Source organism: Protomyctophum bolini, assembly GCF_963924005.1.
Source record: "Protomyctophum bolini genome assembly, chromosome: 13".
In the NCBI taxonomy this organism is placed as follows: domain Eukaryota; kingdom Metazoa; phylum Chordata; class Actinopteri; order Myctophiformes; family Myctophidae; genus Protomyctophum; species Protomyctophum bolini.
Genome location: NC_137874.1, coordinates 6,492,049 through 6,511,293, shown reverse-complemented (window position 1 = coordinate 6,511,293; position 19,245 = coordinate 6,492,049). Strand labels below are relative to the sequence as shown.

The 19,245-nt window shown below is 45.0% G+C and overlaps 1 protein-coding gene across 1 annotated transcript; it reads right to left on the bottom strand.

Moving 5' to 3' along the window:
- Positions 1-871: 871 nt before the first annotated feature.
- On the bottom strand, positions 872-18,856 carry gucy2d (guanylate cyclase 2D, retinal). The gene is made up of 18 exons (XM_080779717.1): positions 18,179-18,856; positions 17,558-17,859; positions 15,873-16,245; positions 15,401-15,485; positions 15,182-15,293; positions 13,426-13,554; positions 12,060-12,146; positions 11,369-11,545; positions 10,562-10,718; positions 10,182-10,331; positions 8,610-8,758; positions 7,068-7,231; positions 5,897-6,089; positions 4,314-4,488; positions 3,257-3,355; positions 2,066-2,160; positions 1,885-1,970; positions 872-1,285 (listed from the first exon to the last, which is right to left on the bottom strand). Exons 1-18 carry the CDS (start codon positions 18,792-18,794, stop codon positions 1,204-1,206), a joined length of 3,231 nt encoding a protein of 1,076 aa, XP_080635843.1. The 5' UTR covers positions 18,795-18,856; the 3' UTR covers positions 872-1,203.
- Positions 18,857-19,245: the final 389 nt, after the last annotated feature.

Here is a 19,245-nt window from a genome sequence, read left to right as displayed (position 1 = left end):
CGTGCAGATACCGTATAGCAGAAACTCTACCGCCCGCTCCGTCGAGGCACACACAAACAAACACATACAAACCAACAGACAACTACACAACCCTTTTGTTGCGTACGGTCTGATCAATGGTTATTATGATGCCACCGTCGAGGGAATGAGGCAATTCAAACAGGTCCGGCAAGGTTTAACATGAGTACATTTATTGTAAGATATAATTGAACACAGTTTCAAGACAAAGGGGGGAAAGGGCGGGGGTTTGGGGAGATATCACACACAGACTGAACAGGAGAGGGGAAGGGAGAAAATGGGGTACCTTTGTCTGTCACTTTATATCAAGCTTATACATTGCTGTCCATGTACGCGCACTGAGTTTTGGGTTGTGCTAGTGTGTGCGGGCCGGCCACTGGGTATGTGTGTTCCGAACCTGGCCCGTCCAATCACCCGTTGGGGTTCACCTAAACATATCCCTATATGGCCCGCTCGGCCAGCGGTTCCCCGTGCATGTTAGTGCGTGAGACGTGCGTGTCTCATCCTATAGTGTGTATGTGACTATGTATACAGTATGTGTGTGTATGTATGTATGGATGTGTGTGTGGTGTGTGTGTGTGTGTGTGTGTGTGTGTGTGTGTGGATGGGGCCTCTAAGTGTGTGTGTGTGTGTGTGTGTGTGGCTATGTGTGCGTGTGTATGTGTGTGTGGCTATGTGTGTGTGTGAGTGCGTGTGTATATGTGTGTGTGTGTGTGTGTGTGTGTGCGTGTGTGTATATGTGTGTGTGGCTATGTGTGTGTGTGCGTGTGTATATGTGTGTGTGTGTGTGTGTGTGTGTGTGTGTGAGCGTGTGTGTGTGTGTGTGTGTGTATGTCTTATGAAATTTGTCACTCACTGATACAGGTACAGTGACATTATCATGATGGCACTGGCAGAATGGCCTGCCGCCTATTGACGTTTGTTTCGCTACACTCCAAAAGGTAAAACACCACATGGGTAGTGCGCCGTCTCGGTTGGCCATCCGTGGTGGGCGGAATAGGTAAGAAAAACAAGCTCTCCCTTAATTGTCTCCAATCCACCTCATTTTTAATTGTATACAGTATAGGCCTTCAATAGTTTTTTCCCCCCATTTAGCAGGCAGTAAACTCTCCTCTAACCTTAGTGGCCTAAGGTTAAGTGCATTGTTATTTTCAGTAAAAATACAGACGTAAATGTTTCAAAGCTTTACTTCTTCTTTTGTCGTTCTAGAAATATTTGTCTTCTGTCAGGAGGTATCTCTTCCAAACTGATGCCATGATTCGTTTCCCTGTAATAACAACATAAATGTTACGTATTATACAGCTAGCATAAACATTGTTTAGGTGATGTTGTGAAACATTAGCTTATACATAATTTAGGTCAAAGTGGAGGCAGGGACGTGCAGAGAGTGTCAGAGAGGCAGGGGCTGAAATCCCATAAGAGGGCACTTTTGGACAAAAATAGCTGATCTACAAGTTCTCAACGCGTCGCGCTGTGGCGCGTTGTGAGCTTGTAGATCAGCTATTTTCGGGGTGCAACCCAGCACTCTGTAGCTAGTGGAGCTGTGCGGTGTACGACATGGATTTCGAAAAACAAATTTGTTCAACACAAAATGCTGCGTTCAAGTCGAGGAGACTTCGGGGGAAAAAAGCAATTCTCCTGAATGCTGCCTTCCGGCATGCCATGGAAAGGAGGGGCATGTGCATTTCTTTCACCATAGTAAATTCTGCATTCAATGTCTGGAAAGGGCAGTTGTTTTAAAGACGGGTAAAAGGGCAGGGGCTGAAGCCCCCTTTGAAGTCTATGTGTGCACGCCACTGCAATGGTACATTTAAATCAAACGTGCAGAAATCTAAGCTGTAAAAGCACAAGATAGTGTTCTCTTACCCAGGTTTTAGTTGTAGTGGTGCGGGCAGAGGTTTGTGGAAGTCATCTTTCCCAACTAACCAATATGTGTTCTCAATTCCCTTCCCCTGAAAGGCAAAGGAATTATTTTTATTTTATTTCAAAGATACATCCTTATGCGGTTCACTGTACAGTATTACAGCATATGTGATATGTACAGTACCTTGAGCTCTGTGAGGCCTCTGAGCTCTAATTTATAGCCCATGTTCAACTCGTTCAGGAGTTTGACTGTGCTTTGGTTGACATGAACTCTGTAAGCTGTGGCAAAGGAGAAAAAGAAAAGAAAATACGGAAACATAATCATAACCAAATGGGCCCTTTTACACATCTGCATTGCTTTATTTACAAGAAGTCTACACAATTCAACGTTTGCCTGTTATCTCTCCTGAATGGTACCAACATCAATACATACAGAATGGAATGGTCAGCTAAATCTTGTCCAATGACAACAAAATATCTGTTAGTTTTGGATCTGAGAGGCTAAGGGCTGTATTTTGCGTGTCTTAAGTACCAGGTCTTATTCCCTAACTTGAGTAAACTAAAGACCTGGAGGCGTGATCAATGCCATTTGGCTATTCTGAGTGGCCAAAGAGCATTGACCACGCCTCCAGGTCTTTAGTTTACTCAAGTTAGGGAATAAGACCTGGTACTTAAGACACGCAAAATACAGCCCTAAATGTCAAATGGTGGTCCGTGCATGGCTCACATACCCAATAAATAATGGGCCTTGTTATGAAAAGGGTTGAAAACCACTGCTTCAGGATATTTGACAATATTTAAATGTGCCAAATTGTATTTATTATTTATGTAAATTCTAGCTTAAAATGGCTATTAACTCTTAACCATATTCTACCAGGAATGTTGTTAGAGTAGTAGAAATGAAGCATTTGGCTGTGATTTGCAAATCATATAAGTGCAAATACAAACCACTTGGTGGCAGTATAGACATCGTTATAGCTCTGCAATACATTTCCCTGCTGTTGCTCTTCAACAACAACTATGCTAGATAGTTTCTGTGGTACGGTATCTTCACTTGGGAGTTCCAACACATTTGACTGTTTAATAAAAAAAGAAAAATTGTCTACACTTGAACATCTCAAATATTATTATAGTTCTATTTATAAATTAGCAAAAAGGGGTGTCTGAGGCAAACTTGTTCATGGAGGACATTTACATTAAACCTTGATTTTGGCCGCTAATACTAGGCTACTGATGGTCTTAAAGGATTACAAAGGACTTGTCACTGTAAACCCTCTTTAGCCTGCAGTTTGCGTGGCCTCAAACAGCCAAATGCCTGTGCTTTTCTTTCAAGTTGGTGCTCTGGCAAAACAAAATGCAAATAAAGGGTTCTCACGCGTCGACGTGGTCTCCATTCGAGATGCTGTGTTCACAGTGTCTCCGAACAGACAATACCGAGGCATTGTCAGACCTACTACTCCAGCTACCACTGAGCCTGGAAAACAACACACACACACACACACACACACACACACACACACACACACACACACACGCACGCACACACACACACACACACACACACACACACACACACACACACACACACACACACACACACACACACACACACACACACACACACACACACACACACACACACACACACACACACACACACACACACACACACACACACACACACACACACACACGTTTGACTAGGAAGTCACTGATTGGCAAGTGTTCACTCACAGTTGTCATGTTGTGTTTTTATAATCCCTTATAATGTCAGGTCTATTTAGGCTTGTCAGACTGAGTTTGAAGAGATGTACTATTCAACTCAGTTTTGGTCATACGTTATATCAACCTTTTTAACTGACCGATAATTAAAGCATGTACTGTGTAATGGTTTTTATTCATTTGTAGAGTAAAGCGGTGTCTAATTGGATGACAGAGTCTAAGAGGATAGAATATGTTCTAGAGAAGGATTAGATCAAAATACCTCCTTGCCGTTAGAATCCTGACATTATATTCTCATGCATTCACTAAATTCCCTTGTTTTCACCTTAACGCCCTGTTTGGTTTGGAACTCATCTTTGCTGCGTTGTGGCTTGTGTGCGTGTCTGTAAAAAACAGTCTGCTGTGCATACAGTTTCCCTAATACTTTTCAAATGTTGTGAATGAAATATGACTCTGGCGTGATCGAAGGTCGATGTGACGTCGTGTCACCATGGCACAAAGAAAATATTAAAAACTGATCAACTTTTCCATCAGTCAGATATGACTGATGGAAAGGTTGAGAGCGCAGTAAAAACAGTGGAGCTTATTTTTTTTTACCAGTGTGCGGTTTTTCTTTTTCTTGATGTCGAACTTTATTTGAGAACTTTAAGCGGATGTACATTCACTATCTCTTCATACATACAAAGAACAAGACTTTCTCTGCTGCTCACCAGAGTGAAGGCCCATGCGAATCCTGATTTTCACGTCAGGCATGTGCCTCATTCTGAACGTCCCCATGATGTGGAGAATATCAAGACACAGGTTCGCCAACTCGGCTGCGTGGCGGTTGCCATTTCGGTTCGGGCACCCGGAGGCCACCATGTAGGAGTCAGCAATAGTTTCAACCTAAATAACACACAGAGAGAGGTCATCATCACACACAACCGGACTGTTCATTCATCTCTGAGGGTGTAAAAGTGACCCATACAGTGGTCGGTCATCCTCCGAGCCAATGGACCTGTAATAGTCAATTTACACTTAGGTTTTTACTGTGTATAGCTTGATAAGCGGATAATAAAAGCTTCAATGTGTTGGTAATACTCAAAATAAAAGACACAGTGAAAAGCAGGTATACAGTAGGTTACATTGTCTTGTATGGTTTAATTGCTTTCAGCTCCTTAGAAGGCAATGAGATGCAAGATAATATTTTCCTGTGTTGCTCCCTATACGTGCTGCTTCCCGCATATGCTCATACATATACAATTATGGTAAATGGTGCATATATATAGCACCTTTATCCAAGGCACTTTACATAGATTGTGCATTACATTCACCCATTCACACACACACACATTCATACGCCGATGTCGGCGGAAACCATGCAAGGCACCAACCAGCACATCAGGGAGCAATTAGGGGGTCTTGCTCAAGGACACTTCGCTAACTCGGGGGGGAGCCCGCGTTCAAACTGGCAACCTTGCGGTTACCATCCGGCAACTCTACCCCTGAGCCACCCGCCGCCACAATTGGGTTAATTCTCCAGGGAATATTAATGCCCTCAGCATTCAAGTGTTGCCTAGAAGGGTGGCATGAGAGGAAAGGCCAGGCCGGGGGTCACCAAAATCAGCAGTCACCCAATAGAGAGGTATGCGCATGCTTAAAATGAATGGCACATCGAGTGGCAAATCGAGTGGCAAAGCAACATGCAAAGTGAGTTTAACATTGTTTAACGTTGTTTAACGCAATCGGATATGTGGGCGTTCCCGCATAACTTCCTGGTTTGATGATGATGTCACGCGCATATACCCTCTATTGGCCGGGGACCCCCCGGAAATGCTTTGGCAATGTCTCGGGACCCCGCCCCGCCCCCTCCCTCCCGACCCCCAATATAAATTGACTGCTACAATAACCTTAATTGCGAAACGCAGTGAGCACTAACTATAGAAGCTGGCCTAAACTGTCTGTGTGTCTGTGAGACAATACACCATAAATAAATAGTGAAACCAGATATAATCATTAGGGAAGATGTATGCATGTACTATGTGTACTATATGTAAACTCTTCATTTCCACTTTCCAACCATTCAGTTGCAAAAAAAATAAAAAAAGGTTTTTTTTTTTTAATAATTTGAGGACCCCCCCAAAATAATTTGGCGACCCCCCCCCCCCCCCCCCCCCAGAGGGGTCGCGACCCACGGGTTGAGAACCCCTGGCTTAGAGCTCTGCTTCTTGCTAAAATATAATTCTACACTAATTCATTTTTAAGTTCATAATTCTGCATGAAATGTGGAGGAGGAGTCTCTTAAATCACTGACCTTGTACACGTCATGTGTGGAAATGATGCCGTCGAACGTTGAGTACATGTCGTTGAGAAACTCCACCACCTCGGTGGGCTGACTGATAGCCGAGATGGTAGTGAAGCCCATGATGTCGCTGAAGTAGAGGGTGACCTGTTGGAAAAACTCTGGTTTGACGGGTTTGCCCAACTTCAGTGCCTGAGCCACAGACCTGGATGGATATAATAAGACACAATGAATAGAGAACAGAATGGACACACATCTATACCATTGATATGGTTGACTGTACGCCATTTTCTTTTCAGATGTTTTCCATGAGCTTTCTATCATCTTATTATATAGTATGCAGTGTCACCGAGCAGTATGGGTGGGAGGGTTAAGGGATTTCTTTATCTTTTTTGTCTTTATTTTATTTTTTTCTTTAATTTTTGTTTCATAAAAAAAAAAAGTATTTCATATCATAATGTTTGTAATAATTTATAATCTGTTGTTCAATAAAAACATATTTGACAAAAAAAGAATGGACACACATCTCACAACGTATACAGCGATATTTCACTATGGCAGAATTCATTTGGATTTCACCTTAGCATTGAAGTCAGTACGATGACCATCTTTTATTTTTTATTATTGATGATATATGCATTATGTTCTTTAAATACAGTATCAACTAGACACCTAATGAAACAAACAGCACTTGAATATATTCTCCCTTCGTTGTAGATATATACGCAGCGCAGCGCCTTATCCTTAATCTTCTTAGGCATGTTTTAATACGTAAAAACCTTTTGAAATAGTGAAAATAGCTAATCTACAAGCTCACAACGGGTAGATGTAGATATTTTCTCTAATTTAAGATGTTTGAAAAATGCAAGAAGATTACGGATAAGGCCTAAAGCCCAAACCACACAAATTATTCACCATTATGCAACATGCAACTACTTGCAACCATTATCCCCAATGGCAGTTGCAAGGAGTACGTGCATTGGTGCGGTTGACCTTAAAACTGTTTTGTGGCAAGGAGTTGCGACTAGTTGCATTCATTGCTACGGTTTGGCCTTACAAGGCATAAGGTTTTGGTGGATATATCTATAATAGTGACAATCTCCTCATTTAGTACTATACTGTATGTGGACATGTGAGGTTGCTATACTGAGCTATTTTGATTTGCACAGCATGTGACTCTTACTTGGGCAACATCTGTGCCACCAGAGCCTCTGTCTTCAGTTTCTCCACCTCCAGCTCCTCTGTTCTCTCTCTGATCAGGTCCTCCAGGTTAGAGGAGTATTGCTCCAACATGCGCAGCATGGAGTCAATGATGTTGGTCTTCTTGCCCTTGGTGATGCTCTTGAACTACACACGAGAGGGGAGGGAGGAGGACACGAATCATTCATCTATTGATCAAAGAAGAACGTTAAGAACTCTGTATATAGAACAGTGTTTCCCAAATAACGGGGCGGGAGCCGAGACCCATTTTTTGACAGTACAACAATTTTGTGCACAGTGTATAATGGCACACCAGCCAGCCAATCACAGCGGCCAAGCCCGGCACCAATGTTGTACACAGCGTAGCTAGCCATGAACAGCACCAATGTTGTACACAGCGTAGCTAGCCATGAACAGCACCAATGTTGTACACAGCGTAGCTAGCCATGAACAGCACCAATGTTGTACACAGCGTAGCTAGCCATGAACAGCACCAATGTTGTACACAGCGTAACTAGCCATGAACAGCACCAATGTTGTACACAGCGTAGCTAGCCATGAACAGCACCAATGTTGTACACAGCGTAGCTAGCCATGAACAGCACCAATGTTGTACACAGCGTAGCTAGCCATGAACAGCACCAATGTTGTACAAAGCGTAGCTAGCCATGAACAGCACCAATGTTGGTGCCATACTGTACATGGCTTCTTTTCTTTGAGGGACGCGCTGTTTCTCTCTCTCTCTGTGTGTGTGTGTGTGTGTGTGTGTGTGTGTGTGTGTGTGTGTGTGTGTGTGCGTGCGTGCGTGCATGCGTGTTTGTCTTAAAGTATATACTGTATATATTAATAGAGACGGCACCGGATTTCTCCTCCCGTCCACTTGCATTAAGTTGCTCAAAAGCGCATGAGGTGATTTCATTTTCACTCCTCCTTCCGGGTAGGAACAGAGTGCATTCTGGGATGGATTGGGCCAAATGTGAACGCGCTGACCGTTGACTATCATTGCACGCGTTCACGAATGAATCAGTGTTCACGTGTCATTGCCCCCAATAACATGAACGTGCGCAATGATAGTCAACGGACCAGCGCTGGCTCGAGCTGCAATACCAAATTCGGCCACTATGTCCATTTAGCTCAGGGTTTCCTCCGGGTGCCGTCTCTATTAATATACTCTAAGGTGTGTGTAAGTGTGTGTGTGTGTGTGTGTGTGTGTGTGTGTGTCTGTGTGTGCGCGCGCGCGCGTGCGTGCACCGCAAATATGTCCTGGCGGAAACCTAAACTACTGCGCTGAAACGGACACAGAGGCAGTTATAGCGGACCCTCGCAGATAATAACAATGCAGCTGGTAATTAATTGATTTAATCAATTCTTGTTTTTTTTTTGTACATTTGGGTCCCGGCCGGGAAGACCGACCAAATCTATCTTTTGGTTCTCTAGCAGAAAAAAAAAAACATTTGTGAAACACTGTGCGGACAGAGTGGGGCTGCACTGGATCATCAAGCACTGCATGCTGGTGCTTTCCTACCTGTTTGAATATGTCCTCAAAGGTGGGTCTCTGCTGAGGGTCTTCACTCCAGCACTGTTTCATCACCTGGATCACTTCCATCGGGGCCTCGTCCACAGACACATCAGGGCGGCACAAGGGTGGAGGTGATCTGACCTTGTTTATGATCTCTGTCAACCGACGCGCACGCACACGCACACGCACGCACACACACACGCACACACACACACACACACACACACACCTCATCAAACCCTGTACACTCGAGACACTGCCCCGCCTGCGGCCATGACCCGTAGATCTCCATATATGGAGCCGACCTGTTCTGGCATTCCATGTGTTGATCTGACCTCATCAAACCCTATAAACTCAAGACACGCTCCATATATACAGTACGGCCATTACAGAATTAATTCCATCATATGTTGATCTGATTTTGTTCAAGTGGGTTGAGTTCTGGTCACTCACTGTGATGGTCAGTCACATTCAATGTCATACTCCTCAAACCCCTGTGAGGTCCTGGAAGAGACCACTCCCATCAGGAGTTTTGTCACAGAATACTGTAAATGTGATCAGTGTAAATCTTTGCAAATCATTGTTTTGATTTGCAGTGGGCCCAAAGCATGCCAGGAAAATGCCCCCTGAAGCATAACAGGGTCAGAACCCTTTAGTTTTTGCATGAGGGCTTCATGCACTGCAATATACTTTAACCCATTTTGGACTGAGGTTGATCAAAAGAAATCTTCTAGATCCTAACATTTTTCTGGTCAGTGGTGCTCAACCTTTTTCATGTCAAGGACCCCCAGAATTATCCCTATTGGGCCACGGACCCCCATCTAAAAATATGAAGTTCCAGGGACCCCCCCCAGAAGCCAATATTTTCATTAAAAAAGTTCGCTCTGAAATATATATTCAAAGATTTGTGCCACATTTTCACGATTAAAAAAAAATAGCAGACCTACAAGCTCGTAGTGCGCCACTCGGTGGCGCGCTACGAGCTTGTAGATCTGCTCTTTTTCAATAGCTAAAGTATAACAGAATCCCAAAATGGGTTAATATCCCTTGATAAAATGTAGTTGTCGACGGACTGTCAGTCTGATCATGTCCTGCATTGATATTCACAGTCACCTGAGGAAGTGTTGCTCTTCTGCTTTTCCTTACATATCACAATACAAGAGCATTGTCCACTGAATGTGCTTGAATGTCAACCACAGTTTCTGGCCATGTTCACAATGTCTTTCCCATAGATCAAAATGCAGATGTCTCTTTAGTCACTGTTCCTACTGAAACAATCTAGTCATTGTCTCCTAGCCTGGCTAATAAGCCAGACTCAAATCGTGTGGGCATTTTTGGTGTGTGTGTGTGTGTGTGTGTGTGTGTGTGTGTGTGTGTGTGTGTGTGTGTGTGTGTGTGCGTGTGTGTGTGTGTGTGTGTGTGTGCGTGTGTGTGTGTGTGTGTGTGTGCGTGTGTGTGTGTCCGTCTGTGTACAGCTAATCTCCGACACCGTTAACCCGGTCGATGCCAAATGTTGCACACACACTCTTATTTCCTTTTTATACGGCCATTCATTTTATTTAATGAATCCTGTCTCACCCTTGGGAGGCATGTCAAGCATGCAGAAAGGAGCACAGCGAGAGATGATTTCCTGCATGATGATAGAGAAACTGTACACATCGCCTTGGAAGGTTCCCTTCTGCAAAATACTAGAGTCTCTCAGAAGCTCCGGAGCTGTCCACAACAGATCTGGGTGAGTGAGAAACACATCATATCTACAATAAGTAAATAATACAACACAAATGCAAAATAACAATTAACAACGAGAACCCCAGAGTCCCTATTTTGGGGATTTATTTTTTCTAAAGATTTTCAAAAGATCTTTGAAATGTTGATCATCATCATCATCATCATCATACAAGCTCCCAATCTGAATCAAAGGGGAGATTATAGTTTCAACATGTTGTACATGAACTCACCCTCTGGGTCCTCCATCGGCAGACATATGTTCTGGCATAGCATGATGTCGTTGAAGCCATAATCAGTCACCTTCAGGACAAAGCGACCGTCCACCACACAGTTGCGAGATTTGAGCCTCCCGTGGATAACGTGACGATTGTGCAGGTATTTCATTCCCTGCGGAAGAACGTTTTGTGTGAAAATCAAAGTCAAACGTTATTTATACATTTTTACAGCAATCAAAATTGGCCAAAGTGCTGCACAGGGTGAGAACACAAACATCAACAATCAAATCAGTGCAACAACAACAAGAGCACAACACATTACATACAATTACAGAACAAGATCAAGACACAAGTGTGGTTAAAAGCCAAAGAATAAAAGTGTGTTTTAAGAAGTGATTAAAAATAACGTTTTTTTTTTTTTTACGCAAGAGAGCCTATAGGAGCAACAGCAGCACCTACTCCTCAAGTTAGTCTTGGGAGTCTCCAACAGCAGCTAGTTTGCTGATCTCAGTGGTCTAAGGGCCGATTCATACTCCTATTTTAGAGCCGAATAAAAGTCGGTTCGGCTCTGTAGAGCCTACAATGTGACGTCATTTGAGGTTCAGGGGGGGGCGGGTACCGTCCTAAAGTCGACTCTTCGGTGCTACTGAAAATTTCTGACGAGCCGAAATCATTTCGGCACTACAGCGCCGAAAAAGCGGTAAAATAGGAGTATGAATCGGCCCTTTAAGGCTCCAATAGTTATGAAATGTGTGATGATTAGGACAGTGAGTTATATATTTAAGAGGCCAGGATGAGACGTTGTTTTTTTTTCCCCCTTACCCGAATCAGATCCGTTAACAAAGAGCACTTGAACATCCAATCGAGACGCATTTCCTCATTGTTGAGGAGATCCTCCAAGCTGCCCCTCATGCAGTGTTCAGTGACGACGCCAAAGACCCCGGAGTCACAGAACAGACCCAGGACCAGATTGAGGTTCTCATGCCGCATGTCCCTGAGCTGAAACCAAATAGAACAAGTAATTATACGGTAGTTGAAATGGGGCGCTATAGCCCCAGCTATAAACAGCTATAGTGTAGATTCTGTATGAACACAAACATTTGACAATGAATGGAGAATTTAGAGCGCCCCTCACTTGATTTTATTTACTAAAGTGTTAACATGCTATTTGTGGGTATACAGAGACAGTATTGTGGGCATCGGAGGGGCTAGCGCCACTCAAAAATGTGAGTAGGCTACTTTATTCCGCCACTGCTTGTAGACATAAACAATAGCTTCATTTCATTTCATTTTCGTTTTCATACGAGCTCTACGAGCTTGTAGGTCTGCTATTTCTTTTTTCTGCTATAAGAACGACTTACATAGAAGTCATAGCTTTTTCAGAAAACTGTCAGGATGTAGAAGACAATTATTTTTTAGAATCTGATCTCAGGTCAGAATGGGTTCATACAGAATGGACTGCCCCACAGGTTATAAACATATAGATGAATGCTGGAATGCAGTGCTCTTTTACCTTGATGAAGGTATTCTCAGTACTTCCACTGATACTTTCCACGGGGGCATTTCCACCGGGGCATTTCTTCAGAAAGACCCAGTCTCCCTAAAAGATGCAGGACATGACAATATTTATCACACAACATACACATTATCATTAGCACCAATATACAGAGTTTTATCATGTTAAATATTTAGGTGCAAGGTTTCTATATGGTTAGTGCACTTACCCAGCATTTCTCAAATGCGGGTAGGTGTATGGGTGGGGGGTCCGTGAGTTAAAGTTGGCGTCTAATGATTTGATGCACATTTACACATTTTGTGTAACCCTATTGTTAAACCAAATTATATCAAAAATGGCCCTACAACTGTTATTGAATAAAGAAGTCAATATATATTTGCACATTGTGCTTACAGTATCCATCCATCCATCCATCCATTCATAGCATCATATATACTAGACAGTCATGGCTTTCTCTTGCAATTTGTTTTAAATGTACATTAAGGGGGTGCTTGAGCAGGGAAAGAGGTTACTGAAACCAAAATAGTTTGAGAAACAAAGCACTAGCTTACTGAGCCCCCGGCCAGGATGCTCTGGAATGTACATAAATATATACATTTCTTACTGTACTGTGGTTCTCAAACCACTTCATGTCAAGGACCCCCAACATGTACAGTATATATGGCCGAGGACAAACATACAATATTTGTGTTGTTATTCCACATTGTTCCAAATAGTTTTCTTTTCTTCAAAATAGCAGATTTTGATGCTAGCCTATATGAACTCATAATATATGGCCTCTCATAGTTCAGTTCAGTAGGCATACATAGCTTCAGTGTTGTTTTTGGCGGCACATTTAGATTTTAGTTTTAGTCATAGACTCATAGTCTCTTGAATAGCTTTTATTTAGTTTTAGTCACATTTTAGTCACCTGGAATGTTTTAGTGTTTAGTCTAGTTTTGGTCGACTGAATATCATAAGATTTTAGTCGACTAAATCTACAGTTGATTTAGTCGACTAAAATAAATTTTAGTTGGGGCCTTGATGCCGTTGTAATGACTGATTTTACACTTGCTGAAAATTAGCGGATCTACAAGCTCACGTTATGAGCTTGTAGATCTGCTATTTTCAGCATGCAACCTAGTGTAAAATGACTTATACTGGATCTCTTGTCCACTAGTCTCCTCCTAACATGTTAGTCTAGTTTTCATTTGTTGACAAAATTGGCACTATATGTAGTCTCAGTTTAGTCATCGTATAGCTTAGCTTTCGTCAGTGAAAAAAGGTAGTCGACGAACATTTTTTGTCATAGTTTTAGTCGACGAAAACAACACTGCATATAGCAGGGGGGGGGGGGGGGGGGGGGCTTGACAAAATGGCTCACCTCATAGACAGCAATGTTTGAGTTGTCAGGGGTGGAGGTGAAGTAGCTGCGTCCAGACACGGAGTGGCGAGCGGGCGTCTTGGTGTCTTCCTGGGCCTGGCTTTGCATCACGCTGTCCTCAGTTAGCTTCTGCTGACAAAGGACCATAATGAGTTAGAGGAGAGGTCAGCTCAGGGGAGGGGGGGTCAGCTCAGAATAGATAATCCTTTGTACAGTGTAGGTAATAGGTGAACTTCTTCTTCTTCTTCTTCTTGTACTGTATATGCACACGGTGGTGGACAGTGGACACATAACCCCAAGAAGTCACGTTGTAAAATACTCCTGGTCAAATATGACTAAAATACAAGTGAAAGTTACCCTGTCAAATTATTTTAAAGTTAGAAGTAGTGGAGTGCTCAAGTATTCACAAGTGCAAGACTTTCTTCATTCTTCATTCTCTATTGCTGTATTTAAATGTACACAATTGAAAGGTTTTCCAGAAATAAAAAAATAAAAAAATAACGATAAATCGAAATGAGTGACAATTGAATCGCGACACGTTGTTGCCTCGTAGATCTGCTATTTTCACTTTTTAGGATATTTTACTGAAATACTAAAGTACAGTACTCGGGTATACTGACGTCTGCGGACCCCCATTTGAAAAGATGTGCCAGGGACCCCCGATGAGAGAAGATATGTATTACTGCTCTGGCCAGTGGTTCTTAACCATTTTAATGTCAATCTGACACGCATTAGGACCCTTATTTATGTGTATTCATTATAGTGTTCTTATTTTGATCATAAGACCCAATTTCTGAATGTCAGTCTCCAGGTTTTCTTCAGAATGTGTACGACACTCATTTACTACTATGTATGGCACATTATAGGTGCCATACAACTATCAGTGGTTCTTCTCAGATTGTTTTATTTGCAACCCCCTTAACTCTGAGTGTGTACACAAATGGAACCATTTGGATACACTCTCAGAGTTACAGACCTGTTATGGTCATTCAGGGCTAGCTGTTGATATTATTGTCCAATCTTTTTTGTATGTCCGTGGCAAAAATGTAATTTTGACAAAAATGTCCATCACAGCCCAAGCGATGACCCCATGAGGGTGAGTGATATTTGTAACTGCACGTGCACATACTCCTACAGGCTGTGTGCCTCTGCCAATCAGCAACACCTGCTGCTTGATTGAGGACGCATTGAATATACCCAGGCAACCTTGGCCATGCCCTGTGGTGACATCATCAATTAGTACAAACCATGGATCATATTCATATGGCATATTCATATCGACTTCTTTGTGCCAGCATGGGTGATTAGATTTATTTCTTGATCGCCTCTCTTGTCTTGAAACATGACGTCATGGACCGCTATGCTCGATAACAGGCTTGATAATTAAAGCTTATCAAGCTTTGGGCTCGATAATGTTTTTTTTTTGTATGTACTCGATGCATTTTTATCAAGTTTGTTCGCGCTACGTCCAACCAGGGAAACTCCCCCCCTGTCAGGTGCAAAGGAGCAACTTGGACACTCAGGCATGAAGGAAGCATGAGTTCAAGTCCGTTATTGCTCTCCCCTTGTCCCCCATATATGGGGGACTAGGTTGGTGGAGGGTGTGTAGAGCCGGCAGGATCACATTAGATGATTGACACAGGGGTGTAAAATGGGTGAGATAAAAATTATACAAAAAAAAGGCAGAAATATGTGTGCATGGGCACTGGGGATGAATCAGTTGGCGTGAAGGACAAAAGGTAGGATAAAAACTGACCCGTTTGCTCATTTGAGTGTTGATGAAAATCAGGTCATCCAACGTTAGCACCACCTTCGTCGCTCCATCATTGCCAATGTTGAAGCCACCGATTCCAATCTTTCCACCTCTCCTGGACAGAGCAAATAAAGAAAGAAATACATAAATATACATCAGCATCTTTACATGCATAAGTGCTTAATTGTATAAGTGAGTGATAGGGTTTGGATGAAAACATACTTAATACGGAAGTAGACGTATGCTCCGCATGCAGAAAGTAGTATAAACAGAAGGAATAGAAACAGGAGAGTGGCCCAGTCCAGTCCTGGAAGGATGAAGAGAACACAGACAGAGATGGAATAAGTCTGAGTCACATAAACAAGGCAATATATAAATGTTTCTTTGTATTATAATTATTATAATAATTATTATTATTATTAACCCATTTAGACCTGAGGACGATTCTACAAAATGTCGCCCCGTTTGATTAGGTGGTGGTGTGTAGTGGTTTAACCACCGGCTAGAAGGCCGTTTCAACCAATCAAATTGCTTCCTCGAAACGACCTGTGGTATAGAATTGGTGCCGCGCTATGAGCTTGTAGATCTGATATTTTTCAATAGCTAAAGTAAAACACCAAAAGGGGGTATTATCCCGTCCAGAATGGAACCTTGTGTGTGGGGGGGGAGAAAAAGACAGGAGCGCAGGACTCACCACCGGTGCAGATAAAGTCCGAGCTGAACCAACAGCTGGAGTCAGTGTAGGGCGTGCTGCCGGCGAAGTGGATGGAGCGGCCCAGGTACTTCAGCCCGCCGATCCTCCCGGTGACGTGGGCGGCCTCCAGGGCGTGCGTGGAGTAGAGGCCGGAGCCGCTGCCGCTGTGGTCCAGCACCACGTAGCGGGCCAGCATGCCCTCGCCGTCTCTCCCCGCCCGCAGGGGCTGGTTGAAGCCCCGGAACTCGAAGCCTCCCTCGCCCGCGGGCAGCCTGTCGCCCGTCACCCAGCGCACGCCTCCCAGGCGGGCCTGCTCGGCGGCCATGGCCGTGAAGTACAGCATGTTGTAGATGGTGCCGAAGAACGGAGACACCTAGGAGGAGGAGGAGGAGGAGGAGGAGGAGGAGGAAGAGGAAGAGGAAGAGGAAGAGGAGGAGGAGGAAGAGGAAGAGGAAGAGGAAGAGGAGGAGGAGGAAGAGGAAGAGGAGGAGGAGGAAGAGGAAGAGGAAGAGGAGGAGGAGGAAGAGGAGGAGGAGGAGGAGGAGGAGGAGGAGGAAGAGGAGGAGGAGGAAGAAGAGGAGGAGGAGGAAGAGGAAGAGGAAGAGGAGGAGGAAGAGGAGGAGGAGGAAGAGGAGGAGGAGGAGGAGGAGGAAGAGGAGGAGGAGGAGGAGGAAGAGGAGGAGGAGGAAGAGGAGGAGGAGGAGGAGGAGGAAGAGGAGGAGGAGGAAGAAGAGGAGGAGGAGGAGGAGGAGGAGGAAGAGGAAGAGGAAGAGGAGGAGGAGGAGGAAGAGGAGGAGGAAGAGGAGGAGGAGGAAGAAGAGGAGGAGGAAGAGGAGGAGGAGGAAGAGGAGGAGGAGGAGGAAGAGGAGGAGGAGGAGGAGGAAGAGGAGGAGGAGGAAGAGGAGGAGGAGGAGGAGGAAGAGGAGGAGGAGGAGGAGGAAGAGGAGGAGGAGGAGGAGGAGGAGGAGGAGGAGGAGGAGGAGGAGGAGGAGGAGGAAGAGGAGGAGGAAGAGGAAGAGGAGGAGGAGGAGGAGGAGGAGGAGGAGGAGGAGGAGGAGGAAGCGACAGAGGCGATGAGTATACCAAAAACCAAGCCAGGCCAATCTTTATTATTGTAACTGAATACATTTATAGCCTACTTTTTTTTATTTAGTATTTTTTTGATGTCCAACTTTTGGTGTAATGTGCACAAACTTTGTCCTAACACAAACATGAAATGCCGTTGACAATGAATGGACAGTTTTGAGCGTTCGCGTAGCCACAAACATTGAAGACGAAGGTTCTGATTGGCCGGAATGAGATGATCTATGATGATGATGATTTTACGGCTGTCCCAGAGTGGTTCCTGCATTGCATTTCAAATTCAAAGCTAAACTTAAAGATGGAGTGCCACGATTTTTTGCCACCCTAAAACATGATCATCAGGTGTTATTATAATATATAATAAAAAGTGTACAGTATTTGTTAAAATCATGCTTTTATGTGGAAAGAATGTTTGTGTGTGTGTGTGTGTGTGTGTGTGTGTGTGTGTGTGTGCGTGCGTGCGTGCGTGCGTGCATGCGTGTATTTATGAGTTTATTCGTACAGGGTAAGAGCACAAGAATCGACATGTAAATGTATTACTATTAGCTATAGTATCTCGTTTAATCTTGTGTGTCATGTAATTCACGCGTGTTGGGTTTCACCTGCTCCGCTGGTGTTTGGCAGCGGATCTCATGGGCATCCTGAGCATCTCTGTAGGCCTCGTAGAAGTTGCGCTCTCCAGAGTCCATCGTGACGGTGAGGACCCCGTCGTAGGCCCTGCGAACCCGGCTGTCGTTGCGCAGCACGGCGTAGTGCGCGTTGTCGTAAGGCAACGCGTAGAGGAGGGTGTCGTAGGGGATGAACACGTAGCCACGGCCGATCATACGCATGTCCAAGGCTTTGGTCAGAAGCCGGCGTTGGGCCTCGCCACCGATCAGCACGGACGGCATGCTCATGATGACCACTGCGCACAGAGAGGGAAGGAGTGTGTGTGTGAGTGAGAGTGACAGAGAGTATACGCAAGTATAGGAGAGACATAAAAGGTGGGGTGAAACCAAACGCTGCATGTTGATTCATGTTGAACAGAATGTCTCCTTCAACCTTAAAAACCTTACGTTTTCTGACATCAAAAGCACCAAAAATACTTTGGTGCACAGTGTTGGCTGGACAAAAACCGATGTTACTTGGACTGACTCTCACACACACACACACACACACACACACACACACACACACACACACACAGCACACTCACAAAATACAAGCACACACACACAGTATACCTCGAACCCGATCCGCCTCGCGCACTTTCTCCAGAGCCCTCCGCGGGCCGTCCTCGTCGGCGCCCATGGTGACCACGGTGCCGACCGGAAGGCCGAGGAGCCGCAGCGACGAGGCCAGCTCGCGCCCGGTGGCCTCCCACAGGTCCCCCTCCGCCGAGACCACGGCCACGTGGGCCCAGCGGAAGTAGCGCAGCACCGAGAAGAGGACGCGGGAGGAGAGCGGCAGCGGACGGAGGAAGGTGGGATACATCCCTCCGTCCTCCATGTCCGGCTTCAGACAGCCCCAGGAGAGCATTCCGACGTTCCACTCTTTGGTCATCAGGGCCGCCGCGGAGCAGTAGCCCGGGTTGGCGGGGCCCAGGAGAGCGGCGGCGCCGTAGCCGCCCAGCCCGGAGAAGCGGGCGAGCGCCCGCGAAGACTTGCAGTCCTCGTTGACCAGCGTGTAGTCGTACCAGTAGCCTTTCCTGAGGTGGGGGTCCTTGTTGATGCGGCTGGTGGCGAGGCGGGCCGCCAGGTCAGGGAGGGCCTTGGAGTACACGGGGTCACATGTCCAGGGGCCGACGAGGGCCACCTTGAAAGTGGTCGCCCGGGCTCCACGTGGTAGATAAGCAGACATCAGGAGGGGGAGCAGGAAACAATACCGCCACCAGTGCTTCCGGTGTAGGACGGGGGACGATGTCGTCGATGCTAATAACGATGGTATCGGTGATGATGGTGGTGATGGTGATGATGATGATGATGATGATGATGATGATGACGTACAATGCCAACAATTGTTTATCGAGTCCGTTGCATTTGTTCTCCTGTGTTTCCGTTTGTCCATTTTGAACGATTGCCTTTGCCACCGAGGGTGGTACGAGAGCTTGTGGAGAACACAAGGGTCTCCGTGACTCATCGTCATCGTCCCACAGGTCGACGCGTCCTGGCTCTAGATGCAGGAGAGGAGCAGAGAGTCGACACTCAGCTGGTGTGTCTCATGAGACTGTATGACCCTTGGCACTTGAAGGCCAGGTGATTGCAAGACTCCAAGCCATCACTGTCTTCACGGAACAGCTAGAATGGTATAA

What these genes read in the sequence shown, in the direction of transcription:
- gucy2d (XM_080779717.1), bottom strand. Translation starts at nt 18,794, where the DNA reads ATGTCTGCTTATCTACCACGTGGAGCCCGGGCGACCACTTTCAAGGTG. An exon ending in TACGTCTACTTCCGTATTAA is followed by an intron (nt 15,294 to 15,400) that starts GTATGTTTTCAT and finishes TGCTCTGTCCAG; the next exon opens with GAGAGGTGGAAAGATTGGAA. An exon ending in TTGAGGACATATTCAAACAG is followed by an intron (nt 7,232 to 8,609) that starts GTAGGAAAGCAC and finishes TCTCGTGTGTAG; the next exon opens with TTCAAGAGCATCACCAAGGG.